This window comes from Sinocyclocheilus grahami, unplaced genomic scaffold, assembly GCF_001515645.1.
Source record: "Sinocyclocheilus grahami isolate Dianchi unplaced genomic scaffold, SAMN03320097.WGS_v1.1 scaffold257.1, whole genome shotgun sequence".
In the NCBI taxonomy this organism is placed as follows: domain Eukaryota; kingdom Metazoa; phylum Chordata; class Actinopteri; order Cypriniformes; family Cyprinidae; genus Sinocyclocheilus; species Sinocyclocheilus grahami.
The window spans coordinates 348663-367222 of NW_015505436.1; the positions used below are offsets into that span (position 1 = coordinate 348663).

Consider the following 18560-nt stretch of genomic DNA (forward strand, 5'->3'; position numbering starts at 1 on the left):
TTTCAGTCCTTTATCCCTTTATCCCAAACACATTTCGGAGGCAAAGCGCAACCAGTCGAACATTCTGTTAGGGAGGTACAGAAAAGGTAGCGGTCTGGTCCGTATGGAAAGTATCAAAACGGGAATGCTTCACTCCCAGCTGAAGACTCGCAGACAGCAGGTGGAGTCTGAAGGCAGCGATGAGATCATTGAGGCCAACAATTTTCACATGGGTTTGTTTTACAGTGTTTACCAGAGTCAAAAACTCCCTAGCGCTAGCACCCAAATGCCACACACACACACACACACACACACACTTAAAAATAAACATTTAACGGTTCCATGAAGAACCCATGGAAACTTTCAATTCCACAAAAGGTTCTTTAGATGATTCAAATGTTCTTCACACATTGATTTTAAGAACTATTCATTTAAAGGTTATTTGAGGAGCCAAAAATGGTTCTTCTGTGGCATCACTGCGAAACCCCTTTATTTTCAAGTGAACCCTGTGAACTCTTGAGTATGATCCAAAAAAACATTTATTCAGTTGATACTCATAAAAACACAATAAAATCACATAATAAGATGGACAATGGTGGCATCTCCCCAAAACTGTATTTGTCCTATATCTATGATTGAGCTCTATTGTTTGGGCTTTACTCTATCCTTCAGGAATGTTTTCATCAGCAAACCCCAGAGCCGATTCCACCTGGCCCCTCCTATCGGCACAGAGCCGCACTGTCCAGGAATGTCATACAGTATCTCTGCATCCTCAGGATCAGAGAAAAAAAGTGTGTCATCCAATATCATGATGACAGGCACAGGCGACACAGGAACATGTGCAGCTGCAAAAGTTTCTATGGCAGTGAACCAACACATTGGGGTTACACAAGTGTCTGTAAGCTGACCAACCATTTGTGACCTAGTTTCAAGCCTGAAGTGAGAGAAATATTAACATGAGGCAAAAACTCCTTCACACTGCTGACACAGACATTCATTTGTTAGCGACACTGACCTCTGCTGTACAAAAGTAGTAACTCATAGGTGACAAAAACAAATTTGATTATGCAAAGCAGGAAACTATTAATGAGTTGCATAAATTCAGTCTTATATTGACTTACATACAAAAGTTTTATATTCAAATGCTTCAAATTCTGTGGGCATGTTAATACATTGCGTGTTATAAACTCGTAAAGCAGCTGTTGCATTATGCATAAAAAACAATGTATTTAGATACATTTTTCAAATGTTACAACTTGTCATGTGTACATCAGGCAAGACATAAACAAGCATTATGTTAAGCTTCAGTCTTACAGTAAAAAAAAAAAAAGATTAGACATGCATGCTTTATTGAGAACTGTCCTACAATCTACATCCTCTTGCTGAGAAGGCATGTGTCACTGATTCTGTTAAAAGGAACATAAGACATAATTTATTTGTTAAAATAACCACAAAAGACCTATTCATATCTATAGATATTATATCTATAACTAGATATATTGTGTTTTCTAATGAAAAAGTGTGTTATGTTTGCCCATGCAAAACTCATCGATTTGATGCTAGATGTTTTGGGTGGTTGCCAGGTTATTGTAATAGGTTGCTAAGGTGTTCTAAATTGTTTTTAGCATGTTGCTATGCCGTTGCAAAAGTAAAAATGCAAAAAGATGAAAAAATTTAAACTAAAGGAAATCACAAAATAACCTGACACTTGATATACAGTATACCTACTGATATAAATTTGCAATTTTACTTTGAAATTGTAAGTGTATTCATTTGTAAACTGAAATTGAGACATTTGTTAGCTATAAATGTATTCAAACTAGTTTTACATGTATCTAAAGTAAAATGAATTCATCCTGTATGTACAGTAAATAGTGTGCATGTGTGTTTTGGGGGCTCATGTCTGATCACGTCAAAAACACCATGAATCATGAGAACCAGTGATTGTAATCATAGCATGCTGGGGACTCTATTATGCACCTATTTTTTCTTACTGGTTTACATACCATCCTCAGACATGTGAGTTTCGTCCATGGTGTTCTCTTTTTGTCCCCATCTAAGAAACAAGAAACAAATAAAAATCAAAACAACCAGCAAATATTTTCCAGGAAAAGCTGCCGGTAGCAAATTAAGTCTAACAACTTGTATATCAGAGCTTTTCATCTTTTTTTCACAACATGTCCACACCCGATTCAATTCTAAAGCTTATATGCAGGTTTGGAACTGGTATGTCTACTATTATTTGACTTATAAGACTACTATTCATAAGACTTCCATCTATAATTTGCTTTTAATTATTACTCTTATTTTAAGTGGAAAGAGCATGTTAAATCAGGAATTACTTTTTTTGTAAATTAGATATATATAATCTCAAACACAATGTGTACTGTTACCAACAACAATCTCTCCTTCTAGCCAGCGGCAACAGGTGTGTCAAACCGCTGTCTGTTTACCTTTTATTGTCATTCTACCAAACAAGACAGCTGCCAGGATCACGGTCAGAAATATGACAGCAGGCAATAAAATCTTCTCAATGTCCTGACTTCTCTCTGGGTCACGGCACCAATTTGCTGTGTGATTAAACAACAAAATTCATATCCTTCATAGCTTGTATTGTGTAACATGGCAATACAGTACAACTAAAAGTGTAGTTAGTGGCATAACTAACTAGATTTTCATTAGCTTGACATTAGTTTAGCTGTTTTCAAAATAGTGTAGCTTTTCCAGAAAGAGACTACACTACAAAACAATACATTGCAAGTATTTATTCCATCATATTTTCCACAATGTAATTATCTAAGTACAAAGTAGTTAAAAAAAAAAGATTAGCTTGAATGTAGTTGAACTACTTGAAATTATGAGTAGCTGTATCACAGGAGAGGCCACTAACTTTTCATTAGTGTGACACTAGCACTGTTTTCAAAAAAGTGTCGCTTTTACAAGCTAAACTACAAAATGCTTCACTGGTATTTTTAATTGCATTTTTAGAAAAAATTTGCATTGCAACATTTTTCAATGCATTGTTATGGCCAAAACTTAAAGGGATAGTTCACCCAAAAATTCAAATGAAAATGATTTACCCATCCTCAAGTCAGGTGCATACGACTTTCTTCTTTCAGACAAATATAATCAGAGTTATATTAAAAAATGTCCTGGCTCTTCCAAGCTTTATAATGGCAGTGAATGGTGGTCGATATTTTTGGGTCCAAAACAGTGCGTCCATCCATCATAAAATGTATTTCAAATGGCTCTGGGGGGTAAATAAAGCCTTCTGAAGCGAATCAATGCATTTATGTAAGAAAAATATCCATATTTAAAACTTTATAAACCGTAATCTCTAGCTTCTGCTAACTGTCGTACCCACGTTCATGAGAGAGTGGCGTTCCAGGGGATGATGTAGGCGTATCGTAAAATCTGGTAAGAATATGCTAGTCTCACGAGAAACAAGTTTTGTTTACAGCAAAGGAAAACCAATCTCCACTTGGCTTATATCGAAATCCTCCATCATTTTTCTTTACAAATCCTCATTTTGTACTTCTAATTCGTGACCAATGTTTTGCTTAAACATGGATATTTTTTCACATAACTAATTTTTTTTAAAGATTAGGTTTAATGTTCTTCTTGCTGTGGCTGTATCATGGTGGACAACTTTTACATTTACATGTACATTTACTGTACATTTATCAAAATAGTGTCGTTTTTGTAGTAGCTACACTACAAACATTGTTGTTTTCATTGTTTTGTGCCCACAAAAAGAACTGCTTGAAAGTAAGTGTAGCTGTATCACTAACATACTAAGGCACTAACTTACTACCTTTTCATTAATGTGACACTAGTTTATTGTGCCCACAATGCAGAGGTGTCAAGTAACGAAGTACAAATACTTCGTTACCTTACTTAAGTAGAAATTTTGGGTATCTATACTTTATTGGAGTAATTATTTTTCAGCTGACTTTTTACTTCTACTCCTTACATTTTCACGCAATTATCTGTACTTTCTACTCCTTACATTTTAAAAATACCCTCGTTACTCCTATTTCATTCCGGCTTGTCATCGTTAAAAAAAAAAAAACTATCCAGATAAATCGCGCCATCCGGATAGAGTGAATTTGACTGTGGTTGGATGAGAAGTATAAACATATACCATTCCGACACCCTATTGGTTTGTATGCGATCCATCGCACCTGCACATGGCACAAATCACCTCACACTCCAGCAAGGACATAGCCAGTGTTGGGGTCGTTACTCAAAAAAGATTATTTCTTAAAAGTTATTATTTCGCCACTACTGGCTCATTTATCAAACGGGTGCTTTCTCTTCGTCCTCCGCAAATTAAGCTACAGTCGGTAGTTCGGCAGAGAGACGTTTGAATAAATTAGCGTTTGCGATTGACAACGCATCTTCTAGTTAAATGTGACATTGTTGCCATTAGCTATAGAATTGAGCATAGTACATACCGGGAAGGTATCAGGATTATGAGTTATTTTTAATTTTTATTTGTTGATTAATCACTTGGATTAATCATTCATTTTGACAGCACTAATGTTTATTGTATATAGACAACCGGACAAGGGTAATTGTTACTAAGCCTGCCCTGGGTACACCAATTTTCTTGTCTGTTGCCCTCACAGATTCCTGCAGCTAAGCTTGGATGTACATTTACATTCCAATAAAGGTTATTGATGACATGCCTCTGAAGTTTGACTTTTTGCACCATTACAATACTTATAAGCAACTAGTCATCATATCTTCCGCTCCATGAAACACATTTTAATGCTCAGTAGTACACATATATGGTTCTTTAATGTATTTGCTTTGTACTCAAATGCGTTCATTTTCAATGGGCATATATGCGGCTGAAACAGGTAGCCTAGTGCATCCCACATTTTTCAACATTAACATTTTAATATAACATAGTCATTATGGCCTTTAGAAAAATGTTTTTTTGAGGAGGTGGGGTAGTGCACAATAGGCCCCTGTGGCGCGGCCTAAGCTTTTGTCCTTAATGGCATTTTTTTCCTTACATTACTTTTACTTTTATACTTTAAGTAGTTTTGAAACCAGTACTTTTGCACTTTTACTTGAGTAAAAAGCTTGAGTTGATACTTCAACTTCTACAGAAGTCTTTTTAAACCCTAGTATCTATACTTCTGAGTAATGATTGTGAATACTTTTGACACCAGTGCCACAATGTAGCTAGTAGTTTTTAGCATGTACTGTAGCTACATTACACTATTTCTAAAAGTTTAGCTGTAGATTAGCTGAACTACTTGAAATTATTATGAGTAGCTGTAGCTTGTCACTTAGCAAGCTACAGTTTCAAAAGTAGCTTCTGCAACACTGATCTTATCACCTTTACATATGTACTTACAACACTGCAAGTCGCATTGAAGTACAGGGACTGAAAAGCGCACATCTACCCTCTGGACCTACAAACATGAAAACACAAGACCATACACATCAGTAATTACCACTGACAAAAATCCAACAAGATTTGACAGCACTGTTACTGTTGCTTTCCTTTGTTGCCATACCTGGATGCAGACGCACACTTCACACAAACTTTTAGACAAGTTGAAAACTGCGTGCTTCATTTTGTCCTAGAAAACAAATAAGACCTGGCATGACATCAAACAAGCTTAAACAAGACCGCTTCTGTGCTTTGAGTTTTCCTTAGAACAGACCAATTTCTTTCTCATGTCATCAGGTACAAACCAGGTGAAAAGTTTTACTTTGACAAGGGAATTGCCTTCAGTGGAGGCCTCAAGGCATGGTTTACTAATATGAATAGGAGTGTACCGAGAAACCAAGAAAACTATGAAAAAAAAAATCCATATGACATCATGTACATTTGCTTTAAAGTTATTATAACTGATCCTACAGGCAGATTATCCTGCTCACGGCTCCTTACCACAGAAAGATTTTGGAACTTGTTTCCCTCGATTCGTTTACACTGAGAGGAGGGTTTCATCTCACAGACAGAAACGGAGAAGCTGTCCATATGACATCATGTACATTTGCTTTAAAGTTATTATAACTGATCCTACAGGCAGATTATCCTGCTCATGGCTCCTTACCACAGAAAGATTTTGGAACTTGTTTCCCTCGATTCGTTTACACTGAGAGGAGGGTTTCATCTCACAGACAGAAACGGAGAAGCTGGCTTTGACCCATGTTGAAATCTCTGCCCACTGCTGACCATCTTTTGATGTAATCTTTGCTGTCCAGACTTGTCAGATAAAAGGACATTTAGCATCATACAGTGTGTAACATAAACATCTGTGAAAGCTATTGTGCTTAAATACCTGAGAAATTTCCTTTGGCAAAAGGACACTTTATCCATGTCCCCACTTCAGTGGTAAACTACAAAAAACGAAATGACAATGAATTCCAACCCAACCCAAAAAGCTATTTTCTGTCAATGACATCATTCATTTAAAGGAGCACTTCACCCAAAATGTTAAATTCCGACTTCATATCTAAACAACTCATGTGGTAAATTTCAAGTCACCAGAAGTCATTTGATAGTTTTTAAAGAACAGACCATAATTTTTAATTATAAATAACTTGTTTTTCACTGAAATTCACAAAAGATCTTGTAGCTTGTAACTATCGATAAGATTATCAGTTACTAATTTACACAAAACTATTTTATGACTTATAATATATAGTAGGGTTACTATAAATCATCCTTTTCCCAAACATGTCCTGGCCGGAATTTCTAAATTGTCTAAAATGTTTAGGTTTTGCCTTTGTTTGATTGACCTGTTTGACAGGGAATGACTGAAAAGTAGTTTAAGCAATAGCATACAAGCATTGTACTCAATCATGGAATGGTCAAAACAATGCAAAAGCATGTACATATAATGTATGAGGACTGTAGAGATCATGTCAATAGGAACAAAAAAAAAAGTCAAAACCCGGATATTTTAGGCAATTTAGAAATCCCTGACAGAAAAAAAGGATGTATAGCCCTCTAAATATAGTTCAAAACAATGTGGATATAGTGCATGAGTCATATGGACTACTTCTATGGTGCTTTTATAGTGCTTATTATCATTTTTGTAATGTGACAGTTCCAGTCCCTATTCACTTTCATTGCATGGAAAAAAGCAACTAGGACATTCTACTACATTTCTCCTTTCGTGTTCCATGGAAGAATGAAAGCCAAATGGTTTGGAACCTCATGAGGGTTAGTAAATAATGACAAAATGTTAATTTTTGGGTGAAAGCAAATATGCAAAAATAAAAACATTTAACCTTCGTGCAAAGCATTGGGTGTGGATCCACGGAAGAGAATATCACCTGAGGTAAAAACAGTAAAAAATGATATTAGGGTTCCTAACGATCAGCGGCTATTACTGCACATGTAATAAAAAGGAACAAAGGATTAGAGGGGAACAGAACATACTTTTTGTCCCTCTGAATGGAAAACATTTCCAATGTCTTGACAGCTTTTCCCTCCATCAGCATGGCACAGAGAAACTGACACTTTGACTGGACACTGCGGCCCCCATATCAACTCTTCCTTATTGAAGTCATAGGTTATCCCCGACCACAGTTCTTCTAAATCTGTTACAGAGAAAAATGCAAGTATTTTAAAGTAAATTTTGAACTTTAAAATGCCAATTTATAATATTATTAATTTATCAATAGTGATTTAAAAGGATAGTTTGACCAAAAATGGAAATGTAAGGAAAAAAACAGGTGAAACATTCTTCAAAATATCTTCGTTTGTGTTCCACAAAATAAAGAAACTGCTGCAGGTCTGGAAACAACATTAGGGTAACTGATGGTGAATTACTGATTTAAGTGCTTTAGCTTCACATTTGAGACCACTGGCAAGCTAATGATTTGGAACGCTATCTAACAGGAAACAGGTACTCCTTTTACAAATTCAAACAAGTGCTAACTAGTACAGAAAAATCTGATACAGATACAATACATCCAAATGCAAATAAGCAAGCCAATGCAAGAAAGTTTTTTTCCCCATCAATTTAGCTGTTGGTGAAAGGTTTTGAGGCGGGTCTGATGTTGCCACTTGTTTTTTGCCACTTGTTTTAAAATGCTAGGTTACCTCACAAAGCATTTTTACAGTGTAAACCGAGAAACTGAAAACATCTAGGACCTCTGTTTTGAACAAAGTAAATTTAACTTACTGTTTTTGAATGGACACACTTGAACTCTCCTTGCATCTACTCTAGCAGGCCAACCCTGAAATAAAAGATGGTGGAAATCAACACTTCCTTCTCTACCTGTCAGATTGCATGTTCAAACCGTAATTTTCCGTAAAATAAAGCTTTCATACCTCAATGCACAAACAGGGTAATGGTTTGGAATAATGAAGCATTATGCTACTCTGTAGATGTTGTGGTTTTATCTGAAACACATGCAAAACACAAGGGTAACATTTCTTCTAGGAAATGCAAGGGAAAGTGTGCTCGTCATTTTTACCTTCATATGAGCCCCTTCCCCGGCACAGATGACATTACGTTTATGGCAGAGCCTGAGGTTGTAGTCTGTGTCCTCTGGAGCATCAGTCACTTTCACTGTTAATGCATTCCTGGCTTTATCTACAGTGTACGCCAGCTTCCCAGCTACAACAAAATGACAGTACAGTTACAGCTTTACATACTGTCTATCTATCTAACTATCAATGTTGTGACATGATAAAGAAACTTACTGATGCACTCTGCAATTTCATCTCTGATACCTTCATGACTGCATTCTGGCATTAAAATAAAAGGGCAATAGCTGTTAATGTTATTCATATCATGTGTGACTACACTGGTATATATTGACTGCTGATAAACACAACACTGATACCAGGAACCAGGTGTCTTTGTGTCCACGTGGCCTTACAGTAGTTGGGAATGGTTTTGAGAGTCACAAACACAAGCTGTCCAGGTCTAACAGGAACACATTTAAACTTCACATCAACCTAGAAGCAGAAACAGAGTATTTGATATCTGACAAGCATACAAGATAGGAGGTTATAGTTTCTGTGGTACTGTGGCAGATTTGTGTCATTGATAACATTCTCAGTGGTAATGCTAGAAATCTATTTGCATAGTGTAACCATCAGGTAAGCATCATTCATATGTTTATACTGTACCTGTTTTCCTGTGGCTTTTCCTTTGCCAACATGGCCAAAGGTGTAAATCTGGCAATGTCCTATCATCCCTGCAGAGTCGGCACACACTGAAACTCCACGAATATCACCTGGAAAACAGTTCGAATCTTTAGGAGAACCGAAACACATCCATTTTGTGGGTGGCACAAAGTGGTGACGTCATTTTGCAATTTCTCCTTTAATTAACATTTCAGGTTAAATCAATAAGGTAGTACGGTAATTATTAAGGCTAATTGTGTTTAGTTAATGTTAGACCTTTTAGATTATAGAGTATTTAATTAATAACTTATTGTTGTGCCAGATTTGGTTTTAGAAAGATGTAGTTGTACTAAGAAGGCAATGTTGTGTCAATGAGTTACCGGAGTATTTGGTTAAATGCAGTGACGTAGGAATGACTCAGTAGGTCTACCAAAGTAATTATAAAGCAATCTAACAGCAGTTGTGGATGTTTTTCAGGAGTACTGCACCAGACAAAAAGAGTTTACAGTTCACTGAAAACACTTTGAACATAGTGGGGTAAGTTGTCACAGTGCAAACACTCTACAGATTTGTGAAACATACAAATATTATCCAAAAATGAGAGGTATCTTACAGGAATATGAAACCATCTATTATATTTATTAACAAATTGTTTAAATATATAACATTTAAAACATATACCACATCAAAAGCATTTCATTCACACAATGTGACCAGAATAATACACACCAGTAGCATTCACTGATGTTGCGATTTTAAGCTGGAGTGAACATTTTCTCCCTTCACACGCCAACACAGTAGACAACATCACATTATTGAACACGCCGCTGCTAACAGGCTTATTCCTGCAGTGAAATGCTGACAGTGGAGCTATAAGATATAAAAAAATATGTTAGAACCATAAATTACTGCATGGATAGTCATAAACACAGATAGGTAGATAGATACTCACAGTAAGCTTTGGGTTTACACTGTAGACCCTGTTTGTAGAGATCAAAAATAATATTATTTAAAGCACTAGGCTGAGTCATGATAGTGTAAATTACTTTCCTATTTATGCACGGTCGAGAACTGCTTTATCATTTAACAGGAAATGTGACTGCACTGTAAGGACAGTAAAACAAGGGGTTTCCCACTCACTCCTTAAGAAGTTCCTGGTTGGAGCAAATATAACAAGACTAGCAGGCATATGATGTAAGTTTAGTGTATCCTCATATGTAATTACAATAATCAACAGAATACAAAAAGATTGGTCAAACTTTGTCAATATTGATGACCTAGATCAGTGAGAGCGGGTTATTTGTGTATGTCTGCTTCTGTAAGACTGAGACAAGGTCTTTTTTAATACATCACAGAACTGGCTGGGTTTCATTGTTACAGATGATATCATATTTGTATGACTCATAATTTAAACCATGCCATGTATGACTCATAATTTAAATCTCTCTCTCTCTCATGACAATTGTCAGCAGGCAAACTTCATTTAATTTCATTTACCCATCTCTTACAAGTTAAATGACTCACTCCTGGCAATCTAGATATAATTCCAGCGTTTTATTGTTAAACTTTTGTTAATTAAATTATGACTGCAGCAATGTTTTACTCAAGTAATGTAAAGGTAATATCAAGTTTAATAAAGAGAGAGAAAGAGAAATGAAAGACCTTACTAAATTAATCTTTTACAAAACAAACAAAAGATTCTAAATTCTAAATTATATTTAGGCTACATAAAAAAATACAACTGACAAACCTCAGAACAACTCCAAGCACAATCCTGGTTCGTCTCAATCCTGTCCAAATGGACCTTGTGGTTCTGAAGGATGAGGAGCAGAAGAAGAAGAAGCGGAAGATATTTCATGTTCGGTCAGTTCTGACGGTCCTGTACAAACTTGCTCTGTTGCTGTGAATGACTTGCTATCAGAGTATGCAGCACTTTGAATATCAAACGGGCATTGACATTTAGAGGGAAATTGCCCCCGCCCACTAAAACCCAGATAACGAGAAAAAAATAAAATAATTAAAAATAACGTAGTGCAGCTTCCAAAGCTCATCCATCTCTCTCTCTCTCTCTCTCTCTCTCTCTCTCTCTCTCTCTCTCCAATAGCTTACTCATAATGGCAATTCATGAGAATCATCTATAATAGCACTTAACGCCCCAAACCCCCTAAATGTCCCTAACAGCGCTCTCTGTGGCATTTCGCTCGATTAAAGTTTTATACAGGCGCTTGTAGTAAAGTTTAAGCAGAAACTCCATAATTGTACAGTTCTGTAGTTCTAGCTATATTTGCCTCTAGATGGAGACAAAAAGCAACAGCAGACACGCCTTCCGGATACAGGCGTGAATTTAAATAGGGATTTCCTACAAAAAATACCACAGTTACAACATCATTATTATTTTTCTCACAGGTTTTTATCACTTTCTTATGCCAAACGCTGCATATTGCCAAAAACCACAAAACAAAACCAACATGGATCATTGTCACTGGAGAATTTCAAGTTTCAAGAATTGCAAACAAAAACCAACCGTCTGTCTATATAGTGAGAAACACTTAAACACTTAAAATATTTGTATGTTATAGTACAAGTACATATATATATATATATATATATATATATATATATATATATATATATATATATATATATATATATATATATGGAGAGAGAGAGAGAGAGAGAGAGAGATTATCATTTATAATAATTAATAATTTAATGTATGCATTTAGCAGACACTTTTATCCAAAGCAACTTACAGTGCATTCAGGCTATACATTTTTTACCAGTATGTAAGATTACTTACAAATTGTTATCCGTTACTGATTCCAAATTACATGACTAAAAATGTAGTTAGTAACACAATCCATTACATTACACAATTACACATTTTAGGTAATATAGCTAATCAGACTACTTTTAGATTACTTTTGACCTAACTCATTTATCACATTGATTTAAATAGGATAATCTTCTACCATATTAATATAAAAATACAAAGAGTAAGGAAATATATTCCTTTTGTTTTTATCAACAACATGAAGTGCAATAAACATATTACATCAAGGTTTCCCAAACTGGGGTTTGTGAAGGAAAAGAAGTGGGTTTATGAGTTTAATGAAAAGCTAATAATTAATGAAATCATAAAAATGTTAAATTAAAACGAATAATTTTAAAATGAATAAAATAAAACACTTACTGAAAAAAAGGATATATTTTATTTGTTTACCACCATGTCACCATAATCAACGTCAGAGAAACATGCAAATGAACACTTATTAATTTTTGTATTATTATGTGATATGCTAGATACTGCAAGGGGTGCTCATATGTGATACAGTTGATTCAAATTACTTATGGTTGACTTCCGTGAAAAAAAGAATAATGATAATTATAATATAGATATTTAATGTATTACTATTATTACTAACGGTTATTATTAACACTCATCAAGATCTTATTTTTTAGGGGTCGACCAACCAGAAAAATAATAAATAGTAAAGATGATTAAAATATAGTTTTTAATTTATTATTATTATTATTTTTATTGTTATTATTCATGATGGTCGACCAGAAAAAAGATGACACATGATCATTTGGCGGGCGTTGTTTTCTCGTCTCTCCCCTGCGTTCAGTGCTGCTCTCTCTCTCTCTCTCTCTCTCTCTCTCTCTCTCTCTACCACACCCTCTTTGTTGTTTCTCTCCTCTAGCGGAGTCCATTTTTGACCCAAACCATGAGCGATTCAGAATAATCGACTGGAAGCCCGATGAACTGAGCTGCCAGTTCAATGTGACGGGAGAAAAGCTGCTGATTATTCACTGCAATATCACGGTAAGGTTCATCAGCCGTGTGTAGCTTACAGGAGAACAAGACCAGGCCGAGTGAAACAACACCACCCACAGGCCCTTTTGACTCGAATGAAGCCATCATATTGCGAATAAACCACGTATGCCGATCAGGATCGATTATATCCTCAAATAGATGTCAAAATCACGGCTAAAGAAGTATGCACTGCTAGTAAGTGCTACATTTAGCCTGCTAGCTTGATTAGCTAACAAAGTTAACTGCGTTTGCTGTCGCTTTAACTTTATTAGCTAAACAAACTCGCTAGATAATATTCAGGGTTGCTTGGTCAAATCAAATATAAGTTTAAATAGCGCATAAAGGGGTTGTTTTATTATAAAATGTTTTATGTGCAGTTAAGTTAGTTGGCAGGTAACCTTAATTAGCTTGTGTGCTAATTTAGCTAAGCGGATACTTCAGCTAGCTAAACGACGTTTCGGACAAAATATGTTTTTTGGTCTTGCCAAGCCGACTTTGAGATACTGTTTTAGGGAATATTTATTGCGTAACAAAACATTTTATTTATATAAACAGCTAGATTTTATGTGTATAACATTTTATTTGTATAAACATTTAGATTTTATGCTAATTTAGCAATAGCTGGTTTGCCGAAGTTCTTCATTTCCGGAGGCCTCTAAAGAAATGCGTAGATTTAAAACGACACGGCTGTATATTCAGTTAAAGCTATCGTGATTTGTTACAAAATAAGTGTTAGCGTAATTTATAGCTTCTATCGTAACGTGTTATAGGTGGTATTGGCAATATTAGCACATTTTCAAACTTCGCATTTGATCAATTTCTGCATTTTCATAGCTTTTAATGGACTAAAAATGTGCATGTATATTAACTGTACTACATTATGAAGAAGTCGTAATAACAACGCCACTGGCTGTTGTTATTGAGGCCAGTTAGTTTGCTGAGCTTCTGTCTTGATGTTTGAGGTGCTGTAAGGTCAGTATGTGGTCCTGACAAGCAGAAGCTCTCCCTCGACGGGAGACTCCGTTTTCTAACTAGTGGATGGGAACATAATGTTCATGTGATTTTACATGGAACCTCATCAGCTCTGTCACGCACTTCTCTGAAATAAACAGCACTGCACAGATCTGCCATGGTCTCTTCTGGGTTTTCATTAGAAGAGAGAACCTGCAGAGTTTGATTCATTGGTTTGGCAGATGGTAATGTGGCTGCTTATCATGCAAGTGGCTGATCAGATCCGCTCAGACTTCAGTAACCTTGTGGAAGGACAAAGGGTTTCGATATAGTTCTGAAGATGCTGACGTTGTAACTCTTGATATTTTCATAGGAGTCTTACCCTACAACCCCACCAATATGGTTCGTTGATTCAGATGACCCAAGTCTGACTGAAGTCCTTGAACGACTAGAGGATGTCAGAAAAGGCAATACTTTGGTAAGAAGGTGTTAACTCTCTCTGAAATTGTAATGAGATGTGATCATCCAAAATAAAGCACAAAATAAATATTTGAATGAACACAAGTTTAAAAGTTTGGGGTCAGTAAGATTTTTTTTTTATTGAAAAACTTAGCACTTATATTCAGCAAAGATTAATTAAATCGATCAAGTCACAGTAAAGACTTTTACATTGTTTCAAATAATCTATTTTAAATACACTGTTCATCTGAAGCAGCACAGTTGTTTTTGTCATTGATAATAATAATTGAAAGTGTTTCTTGAGCAGCAATTCAGCATATGAGAATGATTTCTGAAGGATCTTGTGACATTAATGACTAAAGTAATGATGCTGAAAATTCAGCTTTACCATCATAAGTTACATTTTAAAATATTAAAGTAGAAAAGGTATTTTAAATTGTAATAATTTTTAACAATGTTATTGTTTTTACTGTATTTTTGTCAAATAAAAGCAGACTTGGTGAGCATGAATCTTCTTTAAAAACAAAAACAAATTGATCATTTTGATTACAATATCATGGGAAATGATCAGCAATTATTCACATCTTTGTCCATTTTCATTTATTTAATTTATAAACTTGCACCTTTTTAATTACTGCACCATTTTGATTTGGGGAGATACATCTAAATGATAGCATTAAAATGCGAGCGTTTTTTATAAAACATTTTGAGATCATTAATAATGATCAAAATGTGTATACAGTTGTCAGGAAAATTTGTACACCATGTGCCATTTTTATTAACAAACTTTTATTATAAATGGTATAAAATAGTTTATTTTTCTTTATCATGGACTATCTTATTTGACATTGTTCCAAATATGTGGCATAATCTTGCAGCCCTAATCCATAATGAACCCAAATCCATGTTTTGGTCAGGATGAAGCTTTTTTCTGAACACACATTATCTCACATTATTTTATATGCAACCCAATGCATGTATGTAGATGAATGGTTTTATATGTTAGCAGGTAAAAAGTTGGCCAGTTTTTGTTACTTACCATTTGTTACCACTTTTCCTTCTTATGCAGCTCTTACAGCAGCTGAAAAGGCTGATCTGTGATTTATGCCGACTCTATAACCTGCCCCAGCATCCTGATGTGGAGATGCTGGATCAGCCACTTCCTGCTGGACCCATCAGTCAAGACAAGAAGGTAGCCCAAATCAGCACAGACCTACATAGTCTTATTACACGCCTTCCTTTTCCTGTTCCCGGTGTGAGCTGATGCAAGCTTTTTTGTCCTTGTTCTTCCCAGCATGGAACAACAGATGAAGTGACATCAGAAGAAGAGGAGGAAGAGGAAATGGCAGAGGTATTAAGCTTTAGGGGATGCGATGGATTCCTCATGACTCAAGTTATGACGAGAAGACTAGTTGATACCTAACACTTTCTTTTGTTTGTTGCTGTGGCAGCAGGATATTGAAGATCTAGACCACTATGATATGAAAGAGGAGGAACCGGTCGATGGGAAAAAGTCAGAGGATGATGGCATCGAGAAAGAGAATCTGGCCATTCTGGAGAAAATCCGCAAGAACCAGAGGCAGGACCACTTGAACGTAAGTGTCCATTCGGTAAGGTACCTTTTTATACAACTTTGGGGTTGGGTGGAGCAATATTGGTTTTTATTGATACAGTATAGTGATGTCATCTCTTTATGATGTGTAATACAATGCAATAAAGCACATTTTTTATTTGCAAATAGGGTCAGCTTTTTTCTATTTGTGAAGTCTGTAATTTATCCACTGAAGAATCATTTAAAAGATTGTTGCTTGCATTGCTGTATATGTTCCCTAAATGCTTCATTGTTGGTCTCGTAGGGTGCGGTGTCCGGTTCAGTTCAGGCCTCTGACCGCCTCATGAAGGAACTCAGGGAGATCTATAGATCACAGAGTTATAAGACAGGTAATTTTAGTTAAATGACAGCATTGACTTTTCCATATGTTTGTTCCAAAGCCTTTTAAGGCAGTTCTTTTGTCCAGTTTTTGTCCAATACAGCTTTTCAGTATTAAACAGGGCTGGGACAATAAATCAATGCATCGTGATTCTCTCTCGAATTGATTCTGAGCTTAGTTTTTAACAGCAGATGGCGCGCTAGGTTAGTTTGCACACTCAAATGCTCACGAAGAAGAGCGCTTGCGTGTTCGGCTTGTGGTTAAATGTACTTGCACTTCGGCTTTTATGTTTTATGAGATTAATGTAAACACAGCCCACTGTGAACATCCCTGTAATTCGCTTCAACCTTTTCTAACTCTATGAATGATTATTTTAGGTTAAAGTTAGTGCTGGGTGGTATACCGGTTCATACCGAATACCGGTGTTTATTTTATTTTTGTTTTGATATGAATTTTTTAAATACCGCAATACCGGTGTATGTCGCTTAACGTTCGGAACGCAACACTGTTTGTTTGAAAGGGGTCCCTTTTCACTGTTGCGCTGTGGTGAGGGAACAGCTGTATGTGTTACTAATAGGGATATAAATTTTCGATAATTTCCATGATCGATTGTCATTTAAATTAACGATCAATTAATCGATTAATCGTTAACTTTAATGCAGCAAAATGCGTCTATTGCAGCAGCACACAGTCACCGGCATGACAGGATGTGCAAAAGCCACTAAAAAACTAGTAGCAGGATTGTAAAATGAATACATGCGATTATGATCATTTGATAAAATGAAGAGAGCGCGCCGTACGTCTGAGATCATTTTACTTTGTTGACCGTTTCCTTTCCCGACACGGAGACCGCTGAACGTGCCTCTTTAAATGGTTTCGTGGTGCTCGTTATTGTATTTTAAAACACTATTGCAATGTTTTCAACTGACATTATGGCATTTAAAATAAAATTATACTAAACATTACTGTGGAGCTTGTGGCTGTTCTGCGCAGTTAGTGAACCGCTTCCATCGGCGCTGCTGCAGCAAAACACACTGTTGCTAACATGAAACATTTTTATGTGAATATTATGACCAGTACGTACTTTGATCCTGCTGGATTTGTAAAAATCCGGCATTTACAGTGCATTAGATTGTGACAGTGCATGCTTGCTTGTACGAGGACGGCGCGAGCGCGGGTTTGACTAGATGTATTTGGAGGTTATTACGAGCGTCTCGTTCGGCACAAATCCAAATGTTTCCATATTCGCAATGTATTTGAATGTTAAACTATTATTTATAATGTAAACTAGGCCCAAAATCAAGCAAACAAACAGAATGCGCGTTGTCATCCTTTCCTGAACTTGTTTATGGAGCGCCGCGCCAAACTTCTGTTTTAAATCTGTTAGCTTAATTATTTAAGTCCGATATATTTCGCTTTTTTTTTTTTTTATGAAAACAAATTGTTATTTTTATTTTAGGCCTATTACTTACATAGGCTATACATTTTACTTAAAGCATCCCATTTTGTCCCAGGGCTTGAAAACCTGTGCTCTAGGCTAGTTAGGTCCATGCAAAAACTTGTGAACGATGCTCGTAGTTGTGGCATCACCGTTTAGTGACATCATTGAATGCTCCGGGAAAACGTATAGTCAGTGTTGGTCACAGCGCCATTTAATTGCTGTTTTGAATCCAGCAATTATTTATTTACAAATTATAAGCTCTAATTATGACAAGTGTGGTATAAAAGCTTTGTTTATTAGAGGAATATTTGGTTAGCTGGAAACTCTTACATGCTTTTGGATGCCGTTTTAGCCCATATAACCTACATTTATGCGGCTTTGTTCTTGGTCACGAATTTCCACAAATTCAATAATATTTAGGCATTGTTTCTTTTCCTAAATCCTCACCGTCTAACCCTCTAATTTTGCAGGTTTATTTTATTGTCATTCACTTTTTATCACTGTTTTTGCATCTCTTACTGTGGTAAACATGCGGAAGGGAAATTAAAGATTTCATGGCCATGAATTAAGAATTTGTTCGATGTATTAATTTGTTCCCTCATTTTAGTTAAATCATGGGTTATTTAAGGAACAAAATTAATGAAACATGGACAGTGGCCACAAATTAATGTCGTAGGAACGAATTAAGTTGTAGGAATGAATCCTTCCCCTGCAGTGTCCCGCAGCCCTGCAACCTTCAAATATGAAACAATTATCTGGGGAAATGACTGTTACTACATTTCTATTGCATTCCATGTCGAAGAACTTTGTGTTGTTTCTATTTTAATGTACTTTTAAAGTTTAAATCACATTAAAAGATTAATTTGTAAT

General features: G+C 35.8%; 2 protein-coding genes across 2 annotated transcripts in view; one reads left to right on the forward strand and one right to left on the reverse strand.

Annotated features, from left to right (window-relative positions):
- Window positions 1-1078: 1078 nt before the first annotated feature.
- Window positions 1079-10949, reverse strand: LOC107598862 (putative interleukin-17 receptor E-like). Its single transcript, XM_016290308.1, has 18 exons — window positions 10842-10949; window positions 10044-10071; window positions 9821-9961; window positions 9095-9201; window positions 8806-8920; window positions 8663-8707; window positions 8434-8576; window positions 8288-8359; window positions 8139-8193; window positions 7391-7551; window positions 7240-7284; window positions 6285-6342; window positions 6057-6208; window positions 5514-5579; window positions 5351-5408; window positions 2433-2549; window positions 1986-2035; window positions 1079-1385 (listed from the first exon to the last, which is right to left on the reverse strand). The coding sequence occupies exons 1-18, from the start codon at window positions 10947-10949 to the stop codon at window positions 1377-1379; spliced, it is 1530 nt and encodes a 509-aa protein (XP_016145794.1). The 3' UTR covers window positions 1079-1376.
- LOC107598865 (ubiquitin-conjugating enzyme E2 Q2-like) overlaps window positions 10948-18560 on the forward strand; it is a 13899-nt gene continuing 6286 nt past the window's right edge. The window contains exons 1-7 of the mRNA XM_016290309.1: window positions 10948-10954; window positions 12796-12917; window positions 14233-14337; window positions 15388-15510; window positions 15613-15669; window positions 15773-15913; window positions 16175-16259. Coding sequence (XP_016145795.1) covers window positions 10948-10954; window positions 12796-12917; window positions 14233-14337; window positions 15388-15510; window positions 15613-15669; window positions 15773-15913; window positions 16175-16259 — 640 coding nt within the window. The remainder of the gene's footprint in view (window positions 10955-12795; window positions 12918-14232; window positions 14338-15387; window positions 15511-15612; window positions 15670-15772; window positions 15914-16174; window positions 16260-18560) is intronic.